This window comes from Conger conger, chromosome 1 (assembly GCF_963514075.1).
Source record: "Conger conger chromosome 1, fConCon1.1, whole genome shotgun sequence".
NCBI lineage: Eukaryota > Metazoa > Chordata > Actinopteri > Anguilliformes > Congridae > Conger > Conger conger.
The window spans coordinates 60,020,499-60,047,545 of NC_083760.1; the positions used below are offsets into that span (position 1 = coordinate 60,020,499).

At 45.5% G+C, this 27,047-nt stretch overlaps 1 protein-coding gene across 1 annotated transcript; it reads left to right on the forward strand.

Annotated features, from left to right (window-relative positions):
- The first annotated feature begins 868 nt into the window (after positions 1–868).
- On the forward strand, positions 869–26,143 carry LOC133142478 (prolyl endopeptidase-like). Its single transcript, XM_061263724.1, is given in 16 exon segments — positions 869–1,075; positions 1,904–1,978; positions 2,511–2,644; positions 2,902–3,032; positions 5,747–5,956; positions 6,253–6,374; positions 6,665–6,770; positions 8,919–9,110; positions 12,839–13,036; positions 16,676–16,779; positions 18,730–18,866; positions 21,713–21,807; positions 22,151–22,282; positions 23,579–23,735; positions 25,018–25,239; positions 25,241–26,143. Coding segments are annotated over 16 exon segments (2,127 nt in total). The 5' UTR covers positions 869–1,033; the 3' UTR covers positions 25,311–26,143.
- Positions 26,144–27,047: the final 904 nt, after the last annotated feature.

Here is a 27,047-nt window from a genome sequence, read left to right on the forward strand (position 1 = left end):
GGTGTTGGTGTTACATGCTTTGCAAACTGTGTTTTCAATGTGATAGTTGTGTGAAAGGTGAAGAGAACCAGAAATCATTCAAGAGTCCAGGGAATGCATTTGAAGTTGTGATCACTGCATTTACAGTCTTTGACCACAGTTGCCAACGATGCATCCGAACAATGGAGAAAAACTGTAACTGTGGAGCACTGGCATTGCTTAATAAGAGAAAGACTTCTGCTGCCACCTAGTGGGGAATTAGCAGCATATTCATAAAGTATTTCATCAATCCCAACATGCTCGGCCACAGGAATAACAATAAAATATATTGTTATATGGTTTGTACATCACATTACATCACAATCACCAAAAAGACTCTTATCCAGAGCAATGTACAGAAGCAATAAACATCAGTGTAACATCAGGAAAACAAAGGTGCAACATCACAAAGAAGGCACCAAAGGTCAATTTGTAACCAATAGTGCTGATAACCTAACAAACAACAATGTGTATTGCAACAAAATAAAGCACCACTAGACAGTTAACATCTTTACACTGCTATACCTATAAGATCATCCCAAAAAGAAATTAAAATAAATAAATAATTACTTTATATCATGGGAGCCATGGTGTCACATGAAGAGGTGAGTTTCCACTCCAGCCCTAGTCAGAAGATGGCCAGAGTTTCTGTTGTCAAAACAGTGGAACGAGCAGTTATATTATTGGCACATCCTGCCTCGAATATATTGCTAAATTCCTCACAGTTCTACCATCAAAAATGAATAACGACATGGACCTACAGCGTCATAAAAATGTGTTTTTCCACCTTTTTACAATAGATGGCGCCCTCTAGGTTTAGCCCATTTTATTCAGCTCTCTCGCCTTTCATCTCTCGTTATTTGTGCACTTCTTGACTGCCGTATCCCGGCAGACTCCCGTTTTCCACAGTTACGAAGCAAGTTGTGATTTATAACGGCCACAGTGTTATTACTTTATTAATTTACCCTACTATTTATAACGGTTCATTTTATCGGATCGCTTACTCGGTTGTAAAATGCCTTTCCAATATCCAGCCGTATACCGCGACGAATCGGTTGTAAGTAGCAACGTGTGCCTCAAGCTGTAGCTAGGCTAAGGTCTGGAGCCGGTATTTCCAAATGAATATTCCCATTTGCTTTGTTTCACGTTAGCTAGCTAGCTAGCTAATTCTGCGTTACAAAGCCAGCTCTGCCCACAAGGATGGGCGAGTGAACTCATCAACTAGCTACAGACCTTGTGTCTGGTTAGTGCTGGCTACTAGTTGTAGATTTATTTTTGTGTGACGTTATTAGCTTATATGTAACGTTGTATGCTTATTTGTCAATTCATTTTCTGGCTAGTTTAGGTAGCTAGCTAGCAAATATGATCATTGTTTAAATCAATTCAATTAAAATACGTAACGCTATGTCTTGGGTGGCTGGCTAGCTAGCTGACGTTTGCTAATTCGATTACGTTAGCCTAGCTAATTGTTATGCATTTTTATGTATAACAATTTTTTTAAATTGTTTTGCAATTTCACGTTAGCGTTCAGCCACTGAAAGGTAATGACTTGCTAATTAGCTACCCAAGTTAGCTATGGCCAATTATCCTGTTAGAAAAGCAAGGTCATAATGTACCTGCCAGTAAGTGTAATTTAACATGGCGATACGATTTTGTAACGTAAGGCATAAGAGTAAGCACTCCAGTACTAAGCACTGTTTTGTAGCGGTTAACGTTAGCTAGCTACAGATTTAGCTAGAAGGCATTATTACCTCCGGCTGAACAAATTCCTGTTTGTTTAAAATGTTATGTTAGCTAAGTACTCTTGTAGACTGTGTTACGTTATTCGAGTTTGTGTTGTCTGGTTGATGTGTGGGTTTGGTATTGATCACGTGATTCCTGTCAGGTGGATGACTACCATGGAGACAAGATTCCGGACCCCTACAGCTGGCTGGAGGACCCGGACAGCGAAAAGACGCAGGTGAGACAACACCTGGATGGTGTTACCATGACAATGTTTGCTTAGCTACTGTCAGATTGTATTCGCTATTAAAAATATTTAGTACTAGTGACGTTTTGTCGATCAATTTTTGCATATTTTCTGTATTTATCATTAGGAGAAATGGTCAATTCTGAGGTTGTCAATCTTTTTGATAGAGCACATTCTATGGCGATGGGTGATGGAAGGTGAATGCTTATTTTTTTGTTGAGGATATGGGTTGGAATAGATTACATAATCTAACTTGGCAGAATTGTGATTTGATCAGTTTGATATACAGCTTCTTACTTGTGAGTATTGTAAGTCAATAGAGTATCCAAAGTGCCTTATATATGTAATGTTAAGTTGCCTTTTATGGTTTTTTTAAAAAGATTTTGCCCTGTGTCCAAAACTTGATGCATGTGTCTATATTTCCCTGATTAAACTTCAGTTGGGCATTGTGGGAATGTTTGCAATGGGTCTCACCAGTGCCCCCTGTTGTTGGTGTTAGTGATTTGGTTTGGCTGTGTTGCAGGCCTTTGTGAACGCCCAGAATCAGCTGACCATCCCATTCCTGGAGGGCTGTAACGTCCGGGACCTGTTCAAGGAGCGCATGACTGAGCTCTATGACTACCCCAAATACAGCTGTCCCTTCAAGAGAGGGAGCCGGTATGTGATTGGGTCAGGGGGTGCGGTTTGGATATTTGTGTGTACAATATGCAGGTTTTTATTTCAACCAGTCGCTACACCTACCGATTTCACTAATTGGCACATCTTCAACCAGACAGGAGGTGAATTCAGCAGGGAGAATGATTGGTTGGAATGAAAATTTGCATACTCTTAGCTCTCCATGGCACATGATTGGGCACTAGAGGCTGAACACTATGTAAGGGATTACTTAAACCCCTTTCCCCCCTCCCTTACAGATACTTCCACTTCTACAACACAGGCCTGCAGAACCAGAGTGTGATGTATGTCCAGCAGACTCTGGAGGCAGAGCCCACCATCTTCCTGGACCCAAACACCTTCTCTGAGGATGGCACGGTCGCTTTGAGAGGTGGGAGTTAAATCACAGCACCACTCGGGACTGGTGACCAGACATGGTTCTGCACAGCACAGAAACAATGATGATGGGAAAGATAGAGGTTGTCTGTGTAGAAGTATGCAACGTGTTAAGGTTTATGGGATACAGAGAGACAGTGTTGACTGATTGTGTTTTATACACATATGCTCATGGAAGGGCTATAGATGAAATTAGAGCCACACATGGTGTTTCTGGACAATGCCATATCATTATCCAAATTAATCTATCTTTCTGAATCTTAATCTGATGATTTGTGATGCAGGGAGAGGAGGAGAAATTAGCAACTGTTAGCTATACTTGGATGTTCATAAATAATAAAGCAGTGTCTGGTGTCCCTGTACTCCACTAAAATAACTTGCTTTACAGTGGTGAGCAGCTGTACCCTCTTTTGCACTGGCACATTTGAGCTGAACTGTTTTTGACCCTAGTAGTTTCAAGCAGGTGGGCATGGCTGGATTTGCTTTTTCAATTTGTATTATGTTGCAACTGTCAGCCATTAGCAAACCTGGGCATACCAAATACAGTCAGCCACCAACATTGCAATGCATGATGAGTAACATTGGCTTTTTAGATGTATTCTAAGATGACAGCACTAAGAGGGGCTGATTTGTTTATCCTTTTTATATTATATTTTCTGTCTATTGTTAATTTGTCTGTTGGAAAATGCCGTTACTTTGGCCAATGTGTCCAAAATTGAGTGCATGCAACCATGTTGCCAAGATAAAACTTCAGCTTAGCTTTGTGGGAATGTTGTCAGTGGATTTCAATTTTGGCAGTGCAAAGGGGGCATTAGTGGATTATCTTTGTACAGTTTGTCTCCAGCCTCGTTGACATTTGGGTTGGCCTTTCCTGGATGAGAGCCAAGCTCTGGTCTAACAGCCTGTCGCTATTATTTTGTCCACAAGATGGCATCATGTCAGGGGAAAAAAATGTTGGTTTGGGCTAACATAGTTTTAAAACTAGGACAGCGTAACTTTAACAACCAACGGCTCTTGAAAGTAACAGCATTTCAGTGACGTTTTGATGTTGGTGGCATTTGGTTTTGTTCTGAAAGAAATGTATATAAAATATGCATGGGAAATCAATTGACTTTCACTGTGCAATTACACTAAATGACAGACATTTGTATTTTATTTTATCAAATTCCTCACTCAACTTTTCTCAAAAAAATAAATAAAAATTCCAAGATGATTCATTAGTATTCATAATTATAAAAACTGAAATGCCATGATTTGCATCGTAATGCTCTCCCTAGAGTTGTTGAGCAGATGCATTGGACCAGTCCTGTCCTCATGCAGCTGTTTTCGGGATTATCTATTTGTTGGTTTATAGGCACACTTGCTTGGGGGTTATGCATATTAATAGGCTACAGTGACAACTTTGTTTTTTACATGGAAAACTGGCTGCATCCAGTCAAATCTAATGCTGCTAAATGAATAATGTTACACCTCTCCAGCTTTTTACATGATCACTCTGCTTGTTTATGTGCTTAGAGTCTAAAGTTCCAAACAGTAGGAGCTGAAATCAGCTCAAAAATATCTGCTGTTTTTTATGTTGTGTGTGTTGCTGTGACCAAGATCAATCCATCCCTTTCCCAGCTGGATATTAGCGTTATGTGCAGGTTATGTGAATCTCTCCACTCAAAGCTGAATTGATTGTTATGAAGGAGTCCCCCACATTATAAGAATGCAGCACATTATTTTTCTGCTTGGAAGATAGAGTCCAGTGTTAATGCAACACCTCTAGTGTCAGACTTGTTTGTTGTTGAAGTAGACATGCCTTTCACCAACATCTAGTCCACTCTTGTAATATTGATGTATTTTAGTGGCCAGGTTTTTGCCATACCAATGTTTATTTTTGGAATGGTGCTACTGGGAGTCTAATAAACTTGCTTACTGGAGGTCTTTTGGTACTATGAAACTAAAATGAAGGTAACTGATTCTTCCACACAAGTACAAGGGGCTTGTAGTTGGCAGCAGTCTAAATCCGTATTTTTACAGGGGATCAAGTTTTGTTTTTCCTGCCTGCGACTCCAAGCTGTTGTTTTTTTTGTGGAACTGTTTTTGTAGCAGAAGCTAGAAATGTACAAATATCCATTATAGAAATGTCAACGTTTAAACAACATCATATTAAACATGATTTTCTGGGATAATTTATCTCTTTGGCAAGTAGCTGTGGCATTGGCAGGATAATGCATGGCTCGCTTGTTTCAAAATAAGCTCAGACAGAGTGACGAAGATCCCCCCCTACCCCCCACCCGCCCCAAACACCATGGTTGCATCACTGAGGGCTTGTTTTCAGAAGGCCATCTCGCTCCCTGTACATTGTCCTTTTCTTACCTGAAGGGATTTCAACCGTAAACAGTGGTTTTGTAAGTTATCTTCATTACTCGATGGCATTTTCCTGAGTGGAGTTGACAGTTGTTTGGTGTGGGGCTCTATGCTACCATTTTTCCAAAGGGTCACATGTTCTCCTATGTAGAAACATTTTGGAGCACACTAATGCCTCCCAGTTAGTAGATGGCTGCTAAGTTTTTTTCGATTTGCCACACATCATCACCAGACACTCCTAAAATGGGAGCCCTTTTATCCCCGGTGGTGACCCTGTTGTTACATCATTGTATGGGGCTGCTCAGTATGGTGGATCCTGTTAGCAGTGAGTGTGAGTGCGTACGGTCTGTCTCCCAGGTTACGCGTTCTCGGAGGACGGTGAGTACTTGGCCTACGGGATCAGCGCCAGCGGCTCGGACTGGGTGGAGATCCGCTTCCTGCGGGTGGAGGGGGCGGAGGAGTTAAAGGACAGGCTGGAGCGGGTCAAGTTCAGCTGCATGTCCTGGACCCATGACGGCCGGGGCCTGTTCTACAACTCCTACCCCACCCAGGACGGCAAGAGCGACGGTGAGACCTGATACACTCACAGAGGGCAGCACACACTCATACGGGCACACGCGTCTACGTCTATATAAAATGCATGTGCACACGCATACAAGCACATAGATGCATATAAACACATAGTTACATATTGCACATGCACATGTACACGCGTACCTACATATCACAAATGCACACACACAGATGCATGTACAGACACATACCTACATATAATGCACTCGCTCACATCTGCGCATACACACACACATGCTGTCTTTACATGTATGTAGGATCTTGTTTGCTGACTTCACGTTGGATCGTAGGCACAGAAACGTCTACAAACCTACACCAGAAGCTGTACTACCACGTTTTGGGTACACCCCAGTCTCAGGACATCCTGTGTGCGGAGTTCCCTGACCACCCCAAGTGGATGAGTGGTGCTGAGGTAAGGTCAGAACTGTCTTAGTAAGTATGTGTCCAGCCCAACTCAGTAATGCGTTAACTCTGTTAAGATGTGTAGCATGCACTATGTGTATGTGTAACTCTAGATGAGTGCAATTTCTTGATGGGAGTACACTCTAGCCATGTGAACTCCATGGACTATGCTGTGTGTAGACAGGTGTGCACTTACACAGGTGAAAGCTGTACTCCTACTGTATGCAGTTTAAATGGGTGAACAGAGTGGTAGTATGGTGTTTGTTCCCCACTGACAGGTCAGTCTCTCCCTCCCTGCAGGTGTCTGATGACGGGCGCTATGTGCTGCTGTCCATCCATGAGGGCTGTGACCCAGTGAACAGGCTGTGGTACTGCGACCTGCAGGCCATCCCCAAGGGCATCACCGGTGAGCTGCCACTGCCAAACATCCTGCTTTAGGGTCCACACATCTCCCTGTCCCCATAGGAGTGGTATAATGGGGACAATCCTATTGCCACTGTCAAACATAACCTGCTTTAGGGTCCACACATCTCCCTGTCCCCATAGGAGTGGTATAATGGGGACAATCCTATTGCCACTGTCAAACATAACCTGCTTTAGGGTCCACACATCGCCCTGTCCCCATAGGAGTGGTATAATGGGGACAATCCTATTGCCACTGTCAAACATAACCTGCTTTAGGGTCCACACATCTCCCTGTCCCCATAGGAGTGGTATAATGGGGACAATCCTATTGCCACTGTCAAACATAACCTGCTTTACTGTCCACACATCTCCCTGTCCCCATAGGAGTGGTGTAATGGGGACAATCCTATTGCCACTGTCAAACATATCCTGCTTTAGGGTCCACACATCTCCCTGTCCCCATAGGAGTGGTATAATGGGGACAATCCTATTGCCACTGTCAAACATAACCTGCTTTAGGCTTCACACAGTACCCTGTCCCCATAAGAGTGGTATACTGGGATAAAATGGGGACAATCCTACTGCCACTGTCAAACATAACCTGCTTTAGGCTTCACATGCAACCCGGTTGGTCTCCGCAGGAGAGGTGTAATGGGATAAAATAAAAAAGACCTACTGCCACTGCCAAACATAACCTGCTTTAGGCTTCACACACTACCTTGTCCCCATAAGAGTGGTATATTGGGATAAAATGGGGACAATCCTACTGCCTCTGTCAAACATAACCTGCTTTAGGCTTCACATGCAACCCGGTCTCCATAGGAGAGGTGTAATGGGATAAAATAAGAAATACCTACTGCCACTGCCAAACATAATCTGCTTTAGGCTTCACAAATTACCCTGTCCCCATAGGAGTAGTATAATGGGATAAAATGTGAAAATCCTACTGCCACTGTCAAACATAACCTGCTTTAACCTTCACACACTACCCTGTCCTCATAGTAGGCGTGTAATGGGTTCACACAGGAAGATCCTAAAATGTGGGCGCAGTGGGAAAGTTGCATGCTCAGTGTAATTGGTGTCAGAGCCAAAACTATTGCTAGAAGCGCTGCTGAGCAGGTAGTTTAAGGAGTACTAATTGCGAAGAACATAGTTTGAAATTTTGCAATGCTTACATTCCCGGGCCCCAATGCCAAACCCCAGTATCTGAGGGTGAAGTAGAAGAGGAATCGGGCAATCGTTTTCATCAGTGCTACCATACGTATGGTTTGGCAACGTTAACCATACAACACTCAACACAACAGGACGTTGGCGTTGCCCGGTTACAGGGTCAGTTCGGGTCAGCACTCAGGCAGGCTCAGTTGAGCGCAGGTCACACATGTGTAAGGTAAGATGGGGGACGCTTGGTGCGCAACACGTGGCTCTCCGGCTACCGCTCTCCGCGTCGGCTGTGAAACTGGCTAGGTCGCGCCCGGCGCGGCCTGATGGGAGCGCTGATTGAGCACCGAGGCGAGCGGCGTATTAATATTCATGAGAGAGTCAGGAACGCAATCAAAGGCCCCCGCGGATAATCTCCGAGGTAATTAAGCGCGTGAGTCAGACGGGCGCTCCGGACGTGCGGCATCTTTGATTTTTTTTGTTTGCGCTGATTAAGGATGTGTTTGGTGATTATTGGAGTGCGCTTGATGAAGCGGAGCTAGGCTAATCAGACGCGCTTTATGCCGTGGAGTGGAGGGGGCCGTTCCCGGCCCTGATTTATTACCCTTCACAGCCACAGGCTAAATCTAATCAGCACCCCTCTCAGGACCCTCCTCCAAGGCTGTGCCTACACAGCTACAGAGCACGCGGCTTGCAAATTAAAACCAAAAATCTTTGGGCATCCTACTGGCTCCTCAACAGTTTTTCTGCATTTGCATGAAAAGCTTTTTGCGAAATTTGGCGAAAAATGTATGCTATTTAGAAAAAGGTTAACAAATTTACAGTAATGCAATACCCTGATCTTCGCTATCGAATGCATTGCAATTTAGTATCTGTTAGTTGGACTGTACTCGATGTCAGAGCTGTATTTGGGTCATAGTCCTGAGATCATGGGCGGGGCCTGCTTTCTGTCCAAGGCATTGCCATTGGTCATTTTTGATCTCTTTGACAGGTCTGTTGCCGTGGGTGAAGCTGATTGACAACTTTGACGCAGAGTACGAGTATGTTACAAACGAGGGTTCCGTCTTCACGTTCAAGACAAACCTTTACGCCCCACGGTATCGCCTCATCACCATTGACTTTGGCCATCCTGACATGGCCAACTGGAAGGAGCTGATCCCACAACATGACAAGGACGTCATCGGTAAGATCTCCTCCACTGTTAAGACACGTTCTGTATGAGACGTGTTTATACTGCGGCATGTCAGCAGTGCATCCTCCGATATACCTGTAACACCAAGCTCACCTGTGGTGTGTGGACCCATTGCTCCGTGCTCAAATCCATCCCTACTCTAACCACTGCTGCTCTGACCACTGCTGGGTCATTCCACGCCAACTCAACCGACTTAGCACCTCGCACCATCTCCAATTTTCACAATTTTTAGTGTGCTAGTTGGTATCAAGGAGAAATGAAAATTCCAAAAAATGAATTGAGCTCAATCTGACAAAAGTTTTTTTACTTTTAGTCCTTTGAAGTTTTGTCGTCCGACACACCAAAATGGCCCAATTGCATGATCTCCTCTTCTGAAAAGGCTGTATCTCCGGTTTTGAAAGTCTAAATTCCTTGAAATTTGGTCTACTTATGGTATTGTGGGTGTAGATTACAGATTTTCACTTTCACTTCAAACCTTGCATCTAAATGACCTCTGGTACCACTTTCGGGTGGTGTCTCACCCAAAGAAAAAGAAGTTGAGATTGGGACATTTTGGCGTATCGGAGGCCTAATTTTCAAAGGACTCTAACTCAAAAACTATTTGTCCGATTGAGCTCAGATTTTCAGTATTTTCATTACTCATTGATACCTACTAACACACACAAAATGAGAAAATTGCAGATGGTGATTGGTGCAAGTTGGTTGAGTTGGTGTGGAATGTTCCTTCCGCACACTGATGCTCTGACCACTGCCTCACGATTCTGCTCTGAGGACTGCCCAACACTGCTGCTCTGACCACTGCTCCACACTACTGCTCTGACCACTGCTCCGTTCTACAGCTTTAACTACCACTCAACATTGCTGCTCAAACTGATTGCTGCATGTGAATGCATGTGACTGTAAGGGGGTGCACTTACATATGTATGCAGGAATCCAACACGTCACCAGCCTCTCAGTCACAACGAGGTGAATAAACGTCTGCTCCCCGCTGCTCCACATCCGCAGTCTAACAACCGAGAAATTAATCCGTAACGATGAATTAGGAGTGATTTTATGGAGCTGTGCATGTCAGGGCTAGCGGAGTGTGCAATGAGAGAAATTAATTTCCTGTTTCCTTATGGGGTGGGGGGTCAGGGGGACTGAGACTCAGTATCCGTCACGGGAGCTGGGGGGCAGGAGGGGTGTAAATCCGCACTTGGCGGATGCTGAGGCGCACTGTGATTTAGTGTCACGCGCCGTGGCGGGCGTGCATGAGCGAGGAGTCCTCATTCTGCTGATTTAGAGAGTCTTCGCTACATGTATCACCCATGCGGACAGCCTCCCTTTTGTACATAGGGGGGCGGAACTCCATACAGCAGAAGCATGTTTTTATTTATTTGAAAATGAATGCAGTTTCATTTCTCGCTGCCTTGCAGAGATGGGGAGATCGATAAATAACATGGCACGGTGGGTCTCTGCGATGTAGACATTTTTGCTCATTGCCTTGTGCTGCCTGGGGAATAAATCAATTTGGCGGCTATAAAGATGTGTGGCAGGGATAGCCAACCTTGGTCCTGGAGAGTCACAAGCTGTGACTGTTTTCACCGTTTTGCAGCACTCAACTGAGCATTTAGAATAGTGGTAGTACGGTTATATCACTTCAGGGCTGCAGTTGTTGCTCAAATCAGGGTAAAGATGAAAAACAGCAGAACCTCCAGTTCATAAAATCAAGGTTAGGCACACATGGACTGTAGGAATCAAGACGACAGTGTGACAATGCTGTAGTGAAAACACTAGTGTGCAGCTCTACATTGGCACACACATTCCTTGGATATGGTACTAGCATGGTACCATGCTTGAGTGTGGGGATGATGTTACCTGGGTGATGGGCTATGTTTGGCTTGCACCAAACATAGTGTTTTGCTATTAGGTCAAAGTGCTCACTTGGCTTCTAGTAAACTCCAGGGGTGACAATGTTTGTCGCTCTCAAAAGAGGCTTCTGTTTTGCTGTTCTCTCAAAGAGGCCAAACGTGTGAAGTGCTGAAGAGATCTCTGAACAGTTTCTCATTGCAGCCAATGAGATCTGCAACTGGGTCAGTGTCATAGCGGGCCTCTTGGGCTCACCTTTGATGATTGCCCCTCCTCCTGTTGCTCACTTTAGTTGGGCTGTCTGATTTTGGTTTTTTACGGTTTATTACAATTGACATAATTGGACGTTTCTAAGCTTTAAGTTTCAAAGAAACCAAAATTGTAGATTACATTTTTTAAATTTAGGAGTAGACAATAATCCCATTATATATATTTTAGTTTGACTTTTAACATAGAAAAATTAGAACTAAAAGCTGTATGTGTGCTAGCTAGTAGCGGGGGTAGCTTTCTCTTGGAAATTGATTGGACTGATTATTAAAATGTAAATTTTTCTTTCTATTTTTCTTTTGTTAAAATTTGCTAACAAGTTTCAATGAAAATTCCTCAAAATATTTACTCCTAATGCACAGTTGCCTGTCTTGGTTGGGTTTGGTTCAAATTGCTTTGCCATACACAGTCTCACCCTCAAGTGGCTTAAGCTATGAGTTCCTGTGATTCTACCGAGGTCTGGTGGAAATGGTGGTTCTGACTTGTCGTGGAGATGTGGCAGCCACATAACATATACAGTAACATTATATAACACATTTCCAAAGCATCCAGATGGATGCTTATTTTAATTCTCAGCCTCCACGCAAACACGTTAAATGATAATAGCGCAGAGGTACCGTTAGCAGACGGAGACTTGAAGTGGCCTTTTGATGTGGTTTGATGTGCCGTTTCTGGCTCAAGCTCTCCCACGGAAAGGCCCTTTGAGAGAGGACAGAGCAAATATCTGCCCTCCGTGTCGCCTGTAAGAAGGAAGAATAAAAGTGCGCGTCCGAGACGGAGAGAAAAGGTCAGATACCGCCCCTCCATGCGCGCACAGGAGCGTGCCTCAGCCCCTTTGTCTGAGGAGCAGAGACCGTCTTTCATTTCCCGCTTATAAACCCTAACTCAGATCGCCTGCCCTGATTATCTGAGTGGATTGAAGTCCGGCCAGAGACGACAGCGGCCTGCACAGGTTTTTTTTTTTTTTTTGTTGTTGTTTGCCACATTTTCTCTCACTGGGAGAGGAGCCCAGAGATTGTCTGTCATTGATAGAGGAAATGAAAGCTGCCCAGCTTGCCGTCGTGAGTTTAACGTGTTCACTCCAAGTGAAAGCCATGAATAAATACCTCTGTTTATCCAGCCTGCTGCCCAGGTCCTAACTGCTGCCAACATTGTTCGGTTCTAAATGCACTGTTGCATTTATATTGGAGGTGCGTTGTAGAGGGGTTTCGCGCAGAATAATTATGCAAGTTGTTGGGGAAATGGCCTAGCCATCTAATTTCATAGCCTCTCTTTGGAATACACTGTCTTTCATATTAACATTTCCCTTTGCTTGTTGCCATTTGAACTGAAAGCATTTGAAGACCTTTTTCTCTAAAGTATTAATTTATTAATATTTTTAATTGACTTGACATTATTAATAATTAATTTGATTACTCAATGAAAAATGCATTAACTGAGAATAAAAATAAAAAAGAAATGTTTGAAGCAGTACACCACTTCATTTACTTTAATGATACCAGAGGTACCTCTCAGACCTCTCAGACTTTACATGCTAAACTTTCTCCCTCTCTCTGTCCATCCCTCCCTCTGTCTCTGTCCCTCTGTCTCTCCCTCTCTCCCAGTGTTTGCCACCTGCTCATACGCCACCTGTCTGTTCGTCTGCTTCCTGCACGACGTGAAGAACGTGCTGAAGATGTATCGGCTGGAGACAGGCGTGGAGCTGCGCACCTTTCCCCTGGACGTGGGGTCCGTGGTGGGCTTCACTGGCCGCAAGAAGGACTCAGAGATCTTCTACTACTTCACCTCCTTTCTGTCCCCAGGTACGGGAAGCTCCCTCACGTCAAATAGAGTCACTGCTTGTACACATGACCCTAACCCTAACCCTCACGTGAAACAGGTTCACTGCCTGTGCAAATGACTCTAACCCTAAGCCACCAGTCGTCACGTTACAAATCATACTGACCACGCATTCTCATTGCTGTTAATTGTTAAAAGCTACGAAGCATAAAGTGTAACAATTGAAGCAGCACGTAGTATAATGGCCTAAAGCAGTGTTAAAGGGGAAGTTCGCCCCAAAATGAATGATTTTACTGACATGGAAAATATTTGCTCTTAAGGTTTAAAAAAAAAGAAAAAAAAAGAAAAAAACACTTATGTCACTTTTTGGCACTTTGAGTGTCTCAGAAAGGTTTCCTGTTGAGGTTCCTTGTATCAGGTTGAGCTGTAGTGAATATCTAGAAAACTCGTCAAATCTCAGCCAAACTATCAGTCAGTAGTGCATTAAATACCAGTGAGCTCATCTCTAATACAGAGGTCATTATTGGTGTTGGAGAGGCTGCAGTCATGTCATGTTTGTGAGCTGACGGTCGAGTGTCGAGGTTCTCCCTGCCTTGCGTTTGATTGACAGGCTGCTTACAGGCGTGTAAAAGCTTGTGGCTGCCCTCCCCTCCTGCTAAAGCAGGGCCTCCCGGCTCGCGCTGCCATGGGTTGTGCAGCAGTGTGTGAAGGTCTCCTCTCCGCTGTTTAAAAGAAACAGCGCCATGGGGTGTCGTTTACCCACCGACCCAAACTGCCTTCTACTCCACCTGTTCCTCTCTCTTTCTCTCCCATTTCTCCTCAGACCGCGATCGACCGAACGGTTCATTTACGTGTCTGTCTGAGATGATCTCATTTTGTCTGATGGCTTTGAAAAATCATATTCCTGCAAAATAGTTCAATTTTTTGCCCCCAATTACTAAAAAAGTTGTCTAGTCACATGAGATTTGAAGCAATATATATTAGTCCTCGGGTTATGTGGCCTTTACCGTTTATCGAGCTGCATGAGAATTTGTTCAAATTGAACCAAAAAATGGATGTTCAAGCCTTGTGCCTGACGCCAACGGCATGTAAATGTGAGTTTGTATTGGCAACCTTATTCTCTATGGTGTTATGGCAATAAAGAGGGTGAAGATTTCATATCTATCTGAAGCAGGAATATAGGAACGCTATGGGGAGAGAGGTTGTGCTCAGAAAGGCTGTTGGAATGTATTTCTTAATTTAAAATGTTGGTTTTATTTAAATGGAAAAATTAGTGTTTGAAGGTATAAACGGAGAGCATTTTCAAACTGCTGAATATGTCCATGTACCCTTCTCACGTAATCTCAATGCTCTCATAAACCCATTCCTCTGTAGTAGCTCCCCGGCTAGCTAACACAAAATATTGTCACGACGCCGCTGCAATGTCGTGCCAATGTTATAACATCGACAAAACGTTCTAGTAACATTCTGAGAACATACTTGTTTTCTGATGAATGAAAGCCCCCCAGAACACAACCAACACTGCAGCTGCATCATCGTGGGTGGGAAACTGTGAACCAGTCTTCCGTGAGGAGATCATCATCTCTTCTACATTCAAGAAGTAATGTGTGAGAAATGTTCTGTGCGGCTCATTGGAATTCAACAGAACGACTTCATTTGCGAAATGGAGCTTAGATGTGGCTCGACGGATAGCAGTCCAATGGCCCTGCTTGCATCCTGCAGGGTTTGCTGACGAGAGCTGGTGGCACCTGCGTCTAAGCAGCTACGCACGAGCGCCTTTCCCCGCTCCTCGTCCTACCCGCTAAACACCAGGAGACCGTGCGCACATGTAATGATATTTAAATACATTTTTGAATTCATTTGCATATTTAAGGGAAGAATTTTCGAATTCAGTTTTGGGGGACGATTGATAGCCTCTACAGCCTACACTTGTGTAGTGGAGTGCTCACTACATGATGAGCTGGACAGACAGACAGACAGACAGACAGACAGACAGTTCTCTCTCTCTCTCTCTCTCTCTCTCTCTCTCTCTCTCTCTCTCTCTCTTTCTCTCTCTGTCCCTCTTTCTGTCTCTCTCTCTCCCTCCCTCTTTCTCTGTCCCTCTTTCTGTCTCTCTCTCTCCCTCTCTCTCTCCCTCTCTCTCTCCCTCTGTCTCTCCCTCTTTCTCTGCCTCTTTCTCTCTGTCTCTCTCTCCCTCCCTCTTTCTCTGCCTCTTTCTCTCTGTCCCTCTTTCTGTCTCTCTCTCTCTCTCCCTCTCCCTCTCCCTCTCTCTCTCTCTCTCTCCCTCCCTCTCTCTCTCTCTCTCTCTCTCTCTCAGACACCTAGAGAAAAATCATACTGAACAGCACCCCCCATGGCTCTATAACGGGCTGCGTTTTCTTGTCTCTCGCAGTGTGGCAATGGGCCTCTGTAGTTGTGATTCACCACCCCGGGTGGCTCAACAGCTCAGACCAGACGGGTCACATGTCAGATGTGTATTTCCACCCCTCCAATTAGACGGCGGCTCTGCACCCGTACCCCCGCCTGCTTGGCAGATTGTTAGCGACATGTCACCTGGTGGGGAGGGTGTCCGACATGCCAAAAAGAAGGACGGGGGGTTGTGAGCCGCTACATTATCGAGACACGTCTGAGGGAGAGAACGCCTTTCTCTCATGTGCTCTCCGTTTCTGTTTTTATCTTCCGATTCCTCTACCTCTCCATCTCTCTCCGTCAGTCCCCCTCTTTCTCTCTCCCTCTCTTTCTCTCTCACTACCTCATTATCCCCTTCTCCTCTGCCTCCCTCATTTTGCTCTCACTCTCTCTTTCCCCCTCCCTCAGTCTCTCTGTCTCTCCCTCTTTCTCTTTCATTACCTCTTTCTCTTGTTTGATACTGGGTTGTTTTTTTTTTTAATTCTAAATAATGATTTGACGATTATGTTTCAATAGAGGGGCATCAAAGTCAAACTCTCGCGCTCTCACTCTGTCTTTCCTCTCTCTCTTGCTCTGTACTCTGGTGCTGGGAATTGAGACTATAGCTGTACATCATGGCTAATCATTTAAAACATCTAGGTTATGGCTGCTTGCAAAATACAGCTTTAAAAAAAGTGATTTATGCTTTGTGATTTATGTTTTGAAAGGACAGCAGTGGCAGTGCCAGTTGGCATTGGGCAATAATACTGGCAGTATCTTTTGTTGTCTATCCAAGTATAGACAGACACAGATAATTTTCTCGGCTGAACAGATAAAAATAGTGTTCTTGTCTTCTGTTTATGTGATATGTTGTCCAGCTTGGATCAGTCAGGAATAGGACTTCCAGGTTCCTGTGACCCACATTTTTACTAATTGCAATCATTAAACATTCATCTTCTCCTTGAACGACCTCTGCTAGCAGTAGTGTGGCGGTGTATCTGGACCTGGCACAGTGCTCTACCCTTCAGCCTTGTCTCTGTGGCACTGGCATTTTGAAAGTGGGACAGGCAGGTGTTGCGGGGATTCGGGTGGTGGTGGTCCAGGGATTCGGGGTTCAGGTTGATGGATAGCTCTCTAAACCTCAGGTAGGTGGAGCCAGCCCCAGTTTGCTGGCCCCACGTCCTTCCGGACCGTGTTCTCATTTCTCCTCACCCCCCCCCACCCTGTTTTTTCCTCCATCTCCCTTTTCCTTTATTCCCCCTCTCTCTCCTCAGCCATCATCTATCACTGTGACCTCACCAGGGAGCCGCTGGAGCCGCACGTGTTTCGGGAGGTGACGGTTAAAGGATTCAACCCCGGGGACTACCAGACCACTCAGGTAGGCACGCGGGCACCCCCCTACACCCGAGTTAATATTCAGCCCTTTGACTCTGAGCGCTGAAGTACAGGAGTGTGCTCTGCAGACCAGGGTTCAAATAGTATTTATTTTAGATTCAAATACATTTCTGCCGTCTATTGAGGGTGCCTGGTGCATTTGACCCTGCAAGGAGGGGCAGACGGATGGCGTTTACACTCATATTTGTATTCCATTATGCCGGGCTAGCTTGGTCAGATGCAATATATTTGAATCCAAAACGAATGCGATATGAACCCAGGTCTGGTGGCGTGAGGGGTGGGGGCTGATTTGCAGGGGAGGCAGGTGTTTGGAGTCAGACGGTCTGGCGTCCTGGACCTGCTGAGATGTTGGGAGGACAGGGGACGGGGCAGGGGGTAGGGGGGTGTTTTTGGTATTTAGCGGCTCTGCCCGGCACTAGACACAGCGGTGGTTTGATTAGCGCGCTGTGGCAGGGGGCTCTTCCTCTCCTGGGAGAATCTAAGAATAACAGCAGCGGGCTCTGACAGGGGCGCTCTCCACAGAAGGAGATAAATCGGAGCCGTCTGCCGCAGACACAAAACAAACACGGCCACTAATTGGCTCTGTGCTTGTGTGTGTGTGTGTGTGTGTGTTTGGAGGGGTGTGGGGGTGTGTGGGTGTGTGTGTTTGTCTGTGTGCTGAATGAAGCTCTTGGCACAGGTTTTGGTCATTTCTCTCTGTACCCGCACGCCCCCCTCACACTCCCCTCTCTATACTGGGACTTGTTTCTTCACCCCAGACCTGGCCCTCCTTCAGCAGATTAATGAAGTGAACACAATCCCTGTTGCCAGTGCAGCTGACATACAGCCTCTTATAAAGAGCTGGAGACGCTTTCACACACGCGCTGTCTCTCCAGTGCTGACCCACACACACACACACACCCACCTACCCACCCACCCAACCTCCCAGGTGCAACCCCAAGATCTTCGGGCCGCCTTCTATCTCACACTCTCATAAAACACGGGACATTCAAGGCACATGCTAATGTGCTGTAGTCATGAACTGCGATTGTTGAGCTATAAACACAGGGGCACAGTATCTGTCTATGCTCGCACATGTGCAGACTAGGCCTGTTCCTTATGTTGAACTCTTCTGAACCTCTGGTATCTGGTTCTATTAATAGAGGTGCAGAGAGTGTGATAGCCCTACCGTGTGAGTGTGAGCACAAACGTGAACTCCGCCGTGCCCTAGAGGCAAAGCGGCAGCACCGCAAGGAGAGAGGGAACAAGGCCCACCCAACACCTTCCCTGTCCATTCACCCCTGTCCACACTGCACAGAAATGTGTGGATCACGGATCGGCCATCTCGAGGCCCACAAATGAGACGACCCTACAAGAGGACTGTTAAACTTGCTGAGAGAGTGAGAGAGTGAGAGTTTTCATGCGTGATCCTTTGCTCTGGTTCTCCTGAGAGATGGAAGCTAGTAGTAGCGCAATCCATGGTTGGGGGAGACCAGATGCAGGCAAAAGCCACTAATTACTGTGAAAGCAGAAAAGTAATTGACCCATCTGCCCTCTAAATGGGGATGACAGTCCGGGCATGTCACTCAGTTCTTTTCCTCAGCCCTAAGACCTGAACCATCATCGCTACAAGTGCACAGTTTTGTACTTAGGAATAGGACAAAGTCTTGTACTTCTATTGCTCGGCAACCGTTTTTCCTTGAATCAACACTTGAACACATCTTTGTGCATTAGCTCCAGTCATGACCTTTTGCCACTTGCTGCTAAAAGCCACTTAAGGCACTTCAGCTTCTAAAGCCCCTGCACTGCTTGGCATTGAAGTCTGACTGGTCAGCCCAGACATTGACTTCTGTGGCACCTGATTGCTTTAAGAGGTGATTGTTGCTCTTATGGTGTTCAGTAGCTCTGAAATGGGCCTTTGTGGAAAATGTCTTTGTTTGTTCGGATCCTGCAGGTATTTTACCCCAGTAAAGATGGCACGCAGATCCCCATGTTTATCGTTCACAAGAAGGGCATTAAGCTGGATGGATCCCACCCTGCCTTTCTTTACGGATATGGGGGATTCAATATCTCCATCACACCCAGCTACAGGTAAGACTTGACCTATCGGCTAGCTGCAGGAAAGACCTGACCACACCTAGCTCCATGCAAGAGCTCTCCCATATCACTCTTCTTGTAAGACATGCAAGATTGCATACAGATTACTTTATAACACATCTATCTGAATGTCAGACCCGATCCTTTGCAGCGACAGCTGCTGCTAATTAGCCAGAGCTTGTGTAGCCAGAGCATATTTGGTTAAAGAAACAATGTGTCCCATTTCATTCAATTAAATTAAATCAGTTTTATTTGTATAGTGCTCTTTACAGAAGAATGTCACAAAGACGCTTTACAGATTAGCAGAAGCAGAGTAGCAGAAGAGCGAGCGCTGGGCCTGGTCGCCCAAAATGGCAAGCATGTGAGGCAAAAAAAAAACTCCTTAGTGAGGAGAAAAAACAGTGGTGAGAAAAATGTATAGAGGGGGAAACCCATCCTCCACTGACCGACAAGGTCTAATGGTCAATATTAGGGCGGCCTGTAGTGTAGTGGTTAAGGTAAATGACTGGGACACGCAAGGTCGGTGGTTCTAATCCCGGTCTAGCCACAATAAGATCCGCACAGCCGTTGGGCCCTTGAGCAAGGCCCTTAACCCTGCATTGCTCCAGGGGAGGACTGTCTCCTGCTTAGTCTAATCAACTGTACGTCGCTCTGGATATGCCAATAATGTAATGTAATGATATAACAGATATGTGTTAAGAAATCCATTATAGCAAATGAAATGGGTTGGACAGGTTTCAGTTAGGTAATATAATTTTCCAAAGGAGGAGAGCAATGGTAAACTGTTGAGGGGCATTATGATGTGTCGACGCATGGCGTAAAGCAGGGGAGGGACAGGTACGGTGCTGTACTGGTCCGCAACCTCATGGCGGGGGGGGCTGGAGTGGTCTGGAAGCTCAGAGCAGGGAAACGCCAGGTAGAAAGAAAGGAGAAAGTCAGGCAATCCTCAATTTATCAGTATGCAGAATAAGATGCTGTCACAGTGCTTAGATACCTACTTACCTCTGAGCTACAATGAGTATCAGATGCTCATCACATTACGCCTAATGTGCCCCATATACCGCATGGACCTTCCCAATGACTAAGGTTGTAGCTAACCCCACTGGCACTGTCATTAGCCTACATCTGGCTGCAGGAACACCTGGGCTATCATATCTAGTTAAAGCGAAGAGGCTGGAGTCTTGTCCTCAATACTTCACTCAGGTGGGGTTTTTCCATGCAGACTTTGGTGGGGTAAAAAAAGTCACCTTGACTGCCTGCCAGCTCTCCAGGGGGAAGGCAGTGTTATTTTAGCCCAGTTAAACCCTGCGCTTGGCGAACATTTGAAGGGAGCAATTTGTCTTATTCACAGAACATTTTAGCATCTGCACTATAAGGAATGCGTGTGGTCTCTAAATTATTATCCACTGTTCTTGAGCCGCGGGCTACACTGTTTATTGTTATTCTCATCAAATTCTGATCCGCTTCTGATCAAAGTCAGTCAGTCCATATTTTAGTTTAGTTTGAAATGTAGACTTAAAATCTCATTTCTATGACATTTTTGCTAATTAAGTCAAAACGATTGGCATTAATGTGGACAGTTTGACTTATTTTAATGGTAGCCGATGAGATGAAACCATTTAAAATGACAACACAACTTAAACCAAGCTAATATTTTCTACTTGAGAGAAAAAAGTAATAAGAGATTATGAGTCTCATTTCAAGCTGAAAACACTTGTTTAGACTGACTGTTTTTGCAGTTAATGATGACTTGTGTCGCTGAGTAAATTGAGTGAGAGCAAACAGTGAAGCACTAATGGCTCCTAATGGTGTCCACATCATGCACATGTCGAACATTTCAGAAAGTAATTGTCCTATATTTGTCAATAAATGCCACAGCTGGTGAGGCCTTTTCACTTCCATCCTTGAATTGTTTTTGAAAATTGCACTGGTATATAGTGTTTCTCCAAATGCAAAATGATTTTTTTCTCTTTGGGTGCAACTCCATGGGATGATTCCTTGATGAGGAAAAGTTCCCCGAAATAATCTTCATTTATCTTTGAGTTATGTAACATGTAACCTTGGTGTTTATTGTGGTTATATTGATATAAAATGAACACATGGAGAAAAGTGCTTTGTGGATGATTTTGGAGTTTGTACAAATGTTGTCTGATTTGACCTGGGTTTGTTGTCAAAATGCAAAGGCATCTGTGTCACACTTGTGTAACATGCTTTGCAGTTTGTCCTCAAGTGCTGCTTAGTTTTTGTGATTGCCAAGATGAAATTGAGCATTTTCATGTGGAGTTGGTGTGAGTGGTTGAATCACATCTGTATGTGGAGTCGGTGTGAGTGGTTGAATCACACAGCTGTATGTGGAGTCAGTGTGAGTGGTTGAATCACACAGCTGTATGTGGAGTCAGTGTGAGTGGTTGAATCACGCAGCTGTATGTGGAGTCAGTGTGAGTGGTTGAATCACGCAGCTGTATGTGGAGTCAGTGTGAGTGGTTGAATCACAGCTGTATGTGGAGTCAGTGTGAGTGGTTGAATCACAGCTGTATGTGGAGTCAGTGTGAGTGGTTGAATCACAGCTGTATGTGGAGTCGGTGTGAGTGGTTGAATCACAGCTGTATGTGGAGTCGGTGTGAGTGGTTGAATCACAGCTGTATGTGGAGTCAGTGTGAGTGGTTGAATCACGCAGCTGTATGTGGAGTCAGTGTGAGTGGTTGAATCACACAGCTGTATGTGGAGTCAGTGTGAGTGGTTGAATCACACAGCTGTATGTGGAGTCAGTGTGAGTGGTTGAATCACACAGCTGTGTGTGTGGTGTCTGTTTGAGTGACCTCCCTTTCATGGCTTTGCAGTGTGTCTCGGCTCATCTTTGTGAGGCACTTGGGTGGAGTTTTGGCAGTGGCCAATATCCGGGGAGGAGGAGAATATGGAGAAACCTGGCACAAAGGTAACACACACACACACACACCTGTGTGTAAACACCTCACACAAAGGTAATGCATTCATGAACAAGCATGGACACATTCGTCCAAGAGCATGTACCAAAAGCAAAGAAGATAAGTTGAATAGGGCAGACAGTAGCACAGTATAGATATTTAGTGCAAAGTTGATGGACTGCCCAGATGAATGAAATACTGAGTGCATGATGCTCTTAGTCCATCAGAACTCGGTGTACATATTTGAAAATATTGGATATCGACGGGCTTCACTGCTTTGGGCTGTGCTTGGGTTTTGGGTGAGTCTCATTGGTGTGTAAGTGCTCCCCCTCTCTCTCTCTCTCCTGTCTGCAGGGGGTATGTTGGCCAACAAGCAGAACTGCTTCACAGATTTCCAGTGTGCGGCGGAATACCTCATCAAGGAAAACTACACGTCCCCCTCCAAGCTCACCATCAACGGAGGCTCCAACGGGGGCCTACTCGTGGGTAGGGCCCGTCGACACGAATACGAATTAGACTGCTTCCTTAACCCCACATTGCTCCCTGTGCGCTGCACTGTGGCTGCCCACTGCTCCTCAGTAACTTGGATGGGTAAAATACAGAGGACAAATTACCCCACACAGTTCAATAAAGTATATGGTCTTCTTAGCGGTTGTTGTGCAGTGCTCCCTGGACGGTAATTAGTTCAGTGCATAGATAGTTTTTTCTTGAAAAAGAATCGTCTAAAATAGTATTATAGTCATAGTTTTAAATGGACTTGACTTAGCTTTTTGGCACCAGATGTTTCATAGGCTGCAATACCTCCGGTAACCACCGGAGTTGGTGAACTCCTGGGGGATGTCAATCCCCGGTCCCCTGGTAGGGTCCCGCTCGGTGACATCAGCGGCATTCAGCATTCAGCTTGTGTAACAGACAGCGCTAGCGCGGAGGGTGTGGTCGAATGACACGATTCAGTCATGATTCTCCCTTTCTGCTGTCACTCGCCTGTCACACCCGTCCGCTCCCTTTCCCCGTCTCATTGTGATTGTGTTTTCTCTCTTAATCTGCCTCCGTCTGTCTCATTCTAATTCAGCACGCTCCGCTGGCAGGAAACGCATTTGTGAAACACTACCGAAGCGTGCGGGTAACCTTAATGGGTAATGCCAACAGTATCGGCGTACTGAGAACAACAGAAACAAAGATCTTTCATGTTTTTTGTAATGTCAAAAATATTACACGTAAATGAATGAGTGTAGTGACTGTGTTTTAGTGGTCGCTCTCGATATGACCGACTGAAATGTGTGTGTACTTGGGGCTGTTGGTCCTCCCTCACACACACTCACCCTCTCCCTCACACACACTCACCCACTCCCTCATACTCACACTCACCCTCTCACACACACTCACTCTCTCCCTCACAAAAACACACTCACTCTCTCACACACTCACACACACACTCTCTCACCCTCTCACACACACACACACACTCTCTCACCCTCTCACACACACTCTCTCACCCTCTCACACACACTCTCTCACCCTCTCACACACACTCACTCTCTCCCTCACATACACACACTCACTCTCTCACACACTCACACACACACACACACACTCTCTCACCCTCTCACACACACTCACTCTCTCCCTCACATACACACACTCACTCTCTCACCCTCTCACACACACACATACACTCACTCACTCTCTCCCTCCCTCACACACACTCACTCTCCCCATCACATACACACTCTCTCCCTGACACTCTCTCCCTCACACACACACTCTCTCTCCCCCCTGTAGCGGCGTGTGTGAACCAGCGTCCGGACCTCTTCGGCTGTGCCGTGGCTCAGGTGGGGGTGATGGACATGCTCAAGTTCCACAAGTTCACCATCGGCCACGCCTGGACCACTGACTTCGGCTGCTCCGACAGCAAGGAGCAGTACAACTGGCTAATAAAGTGAGTGAGCCTCGCCAGGGTACTGGGACAGCGCGTGGGGTGTGAACACAGGGCTCTGTCCGATGACCAGACCAGGCTGTCCAGCCTGTGGGTGGCAGCTCCAGTCATAGAGGGCCGGTGTGTCTGCAGGTTTTTGTTTCCACCATTTACCCTGGCTACATAAGCTAATTAGCTGTATACACTGACACCAGTTATCTCATAGACCAGTGAAATGTTCTATATTGGAACAGTCTTTGGCTATCATTAATACGCTCATCAAAAGATTTAGCGAAAATAAAAGGTGTAAATGTTAGGGCTAATTAAATAATTAAGGCTAGAAATACCAAAATGGATATGGCCCACCTCTGGCCAGGGGTATCCAGTGGTGTCCAGAGTGAACTAGAACATGGCAAAGGGTCAGCACCTCTACTAAATGATTTGACAGGCTGTTCCATACATTGACAGCTCTCTGTGTGTACTTCCTAGTACTAAAATGTATTTTCAGCTGCGTGTATTTTCCTTGTATACCTTCTTGTTCTGCTGACAGAACTTGCCTTGAAATATCTTCTGTAGTTACATTTTTTATAAAGTTCAATCAACCCCCTCCCTTCAGCTCAGTTTCCTTGAATCCTCCGTGGAGACCTGGAATCATAACAGCTTGACTCATATTTAGGGTCTTCATCTCTGAATGCTCTAATCTAAAACTGAATCAGTGTTAAAAACTGAAACGGCAAAAAAACAATCATCTGCAGTCACTCTGGCTGATTAATTCAGCAGACAGAACAGATCTTAATTCTCGGTGGGTCCTGCTGAACAAAGTGGTTGATTGTGTCTGTAAATTACAAGTGTTCTGCATTCTCCAAGGAATTCTACGTGAGATGGAAACTTTAGACGGACTCTGTTGTGCGTGTGTGTGTCTGTCTGACTGACTTGACTGTGTGCAGGTCTGTGTCTTTGCATGACTTGGTGCGAGTGTGCGAGTCTGCGTGCGTGCGGTGGGTGATCTTGTGTGTGTACATATACATACACACGTGTGTGTGTCAGCATGACTGCAAGATGTGGGTTTGACTCAGTCTTCTTTCTTTTCCTCTCAATCTCCCTTGCCTTCCCTTTTTATGATTAATTTGCCTCTCTCTCTCTCTCTCTCTCTCTCTCTCTCTCTCTCTCTCTCTCTCTCTCTCTCTCTCTCTCTCTCTCTCTCTCTCTCTCTCTCTCTCTCTCTCTCTCTCTCTCTCTCTCTCTCTCTCTCTCTCTCCCTCCCTCCCTCCCTCCCTCTCTCTGCCCCTCTCTGCCCCTCTCTCAGGTATTCCCCGCTGCACAACATCCGGGTCCCGGAGGGCGACGGGGTCCAGTACCCGGCAGTGCTGCTGCTGACGGGTGACCATGACGACCGGGTGGTTCCGCTGCACTCTCTGAAGTACATCGCCACGCTGCAGCACATGGTGGGCCGCTGCCCCAAGCAGAGCAACCCACTCTTCATCTACATCGACACTAAGTCTGGCCACGGGGCGGGCAAGCCCACCAGCGGTCATCCAGGAGGTGGCCGACACGTACGCCTTCATAGCCCGCTGCCTGGACATCCCCTGGCGCCAGTGAGAGCTGCGTCCTCTCTCCTCCGTTCTCCCTCCCTCCCTCCCCCCGTCCCCCTTTCCCTGTCTGGTTCTACCCCTCCGCCTACCTTCCGTCACAGAAACGGGACTGGGTTCACAGTGGGGAAAACGCTCGTCTAATTGAATATTGGGTCACATTATAAAGTTGGGAGTTTTGCTTCGTGGCCGGGGCGGACTTGTCCCAGTTAGAGGGAAACGGGGCAGCCCAGAAGTGGGGCAGAGATGGCGGCCCCCAGCAGGGACGCGTGAAGGGTACTCTAATGAGGACCGCTTCCTGTGCCCGCCACTGTCTACACGCAGTTCATTTCCTCTGTGCTTTTCGTGGCTCACGTCTTCCTAATGTAAACGGTTTCATTATTCATTAGAGCCCCCCGCCCTACCCCCTTCCCAGAGATGTGTGTATGTGAGAACACGCATGTTACAGCCCGGTGCCGCGCCACGCACACTCCCAGCACCCGCTTCCCTGAGGCTCGGTGTCCGGGGAGCCGCCTGAGTTTGGATGGTATTTATTTGTCGTTAAAAAAAAAAAAAAAAAAAGCACGGAAAACTTGTCGTGAAGCAATTGTTTTAAGCTAAGAGGGGAGGCTAAGAGAGAGCTTTTAACACATTGTTCTGGGTGTATGTATGTATGTGCAGGTATGTGTGTGTGCGTGTCTATGTGCGCGTGCCTGTGTGTGCACCTAAGCGTGTTTTTCACGTGTGCGCACACACGTCCACAATATGGGTTCTGATAAGGTTCTACCTCTTGACAAGCTGTTTGTTTACCTGTCAAAGGAAAAGCTACGCAACCACAATAAAAATATTTCATTTTGAACAACAGTGGTTTTCTTACCCTAATTTTGCTTCTTGTTTCTGTGTGAAAGTTGTCTGGATGAATGGTCTGTGATCACCTGAGAATGAGGTAATATTTACGCCTTGTTATGCTTAATGAACCCGTATTATGTGCTAATAGTGTTATATGATATATTATACTTTGGCAATAGAACAATTGAATAAAATCTAAATATGGTTTAACTGAAGCATTTGGATTTAAAGGTCTGATTGACGCAAACTGTAAACCATACAGCAGAAGACATGTCTATGCTTAGAACCGCCTAACAATTTGTGCCACTAGAAGTGTGATTAAAAAAAAACTACAGTTTGGTGTAGCCATTTGTATGAGGCTCATTTCAGTTTTTGGGTCCTGCTAGATCTCATTTTCATGTTCCTCCTCTTGCTGTTATACAATGGAAGTGTTTGGACTGCTTTCCAATTAGCATAACATTCAGTTTCATTTTAGCCTCCGCATTTTGCCCTGCTATCACTCTGATACAAGTCAATCTTGGTCTCATATGTCCAGATTTCGTTCTTCATTACAGCAAGAATTCTTCAGTCATCCACTGTAGAGGTCTTCTTTGGCCTCCCAGCCCCTGAACTCACCAGTGCTCTTTGGCAAACGCCAATAACGGACTCAAACGGCACTTAAAAACCTCAAATCAAGACTAGATACGGAAAGCGTTTGGGACATAGACCCATTGTATTTATTTGCCTCTGTACTCCACAATTTGAGATTTGTAATAAATTTAAAAAAATCAGGTGGTTAAAGTGCACATTGTCTAATTTTAATAAAGGGCATTTTTATACATTTTGGTTTCATCATATAGAAATTACAGACATGTTTATACATAGTCCCCCTATTTCAGGGCACCATAATGTTTGGAACACAGAAATGTTATGTCAGTGA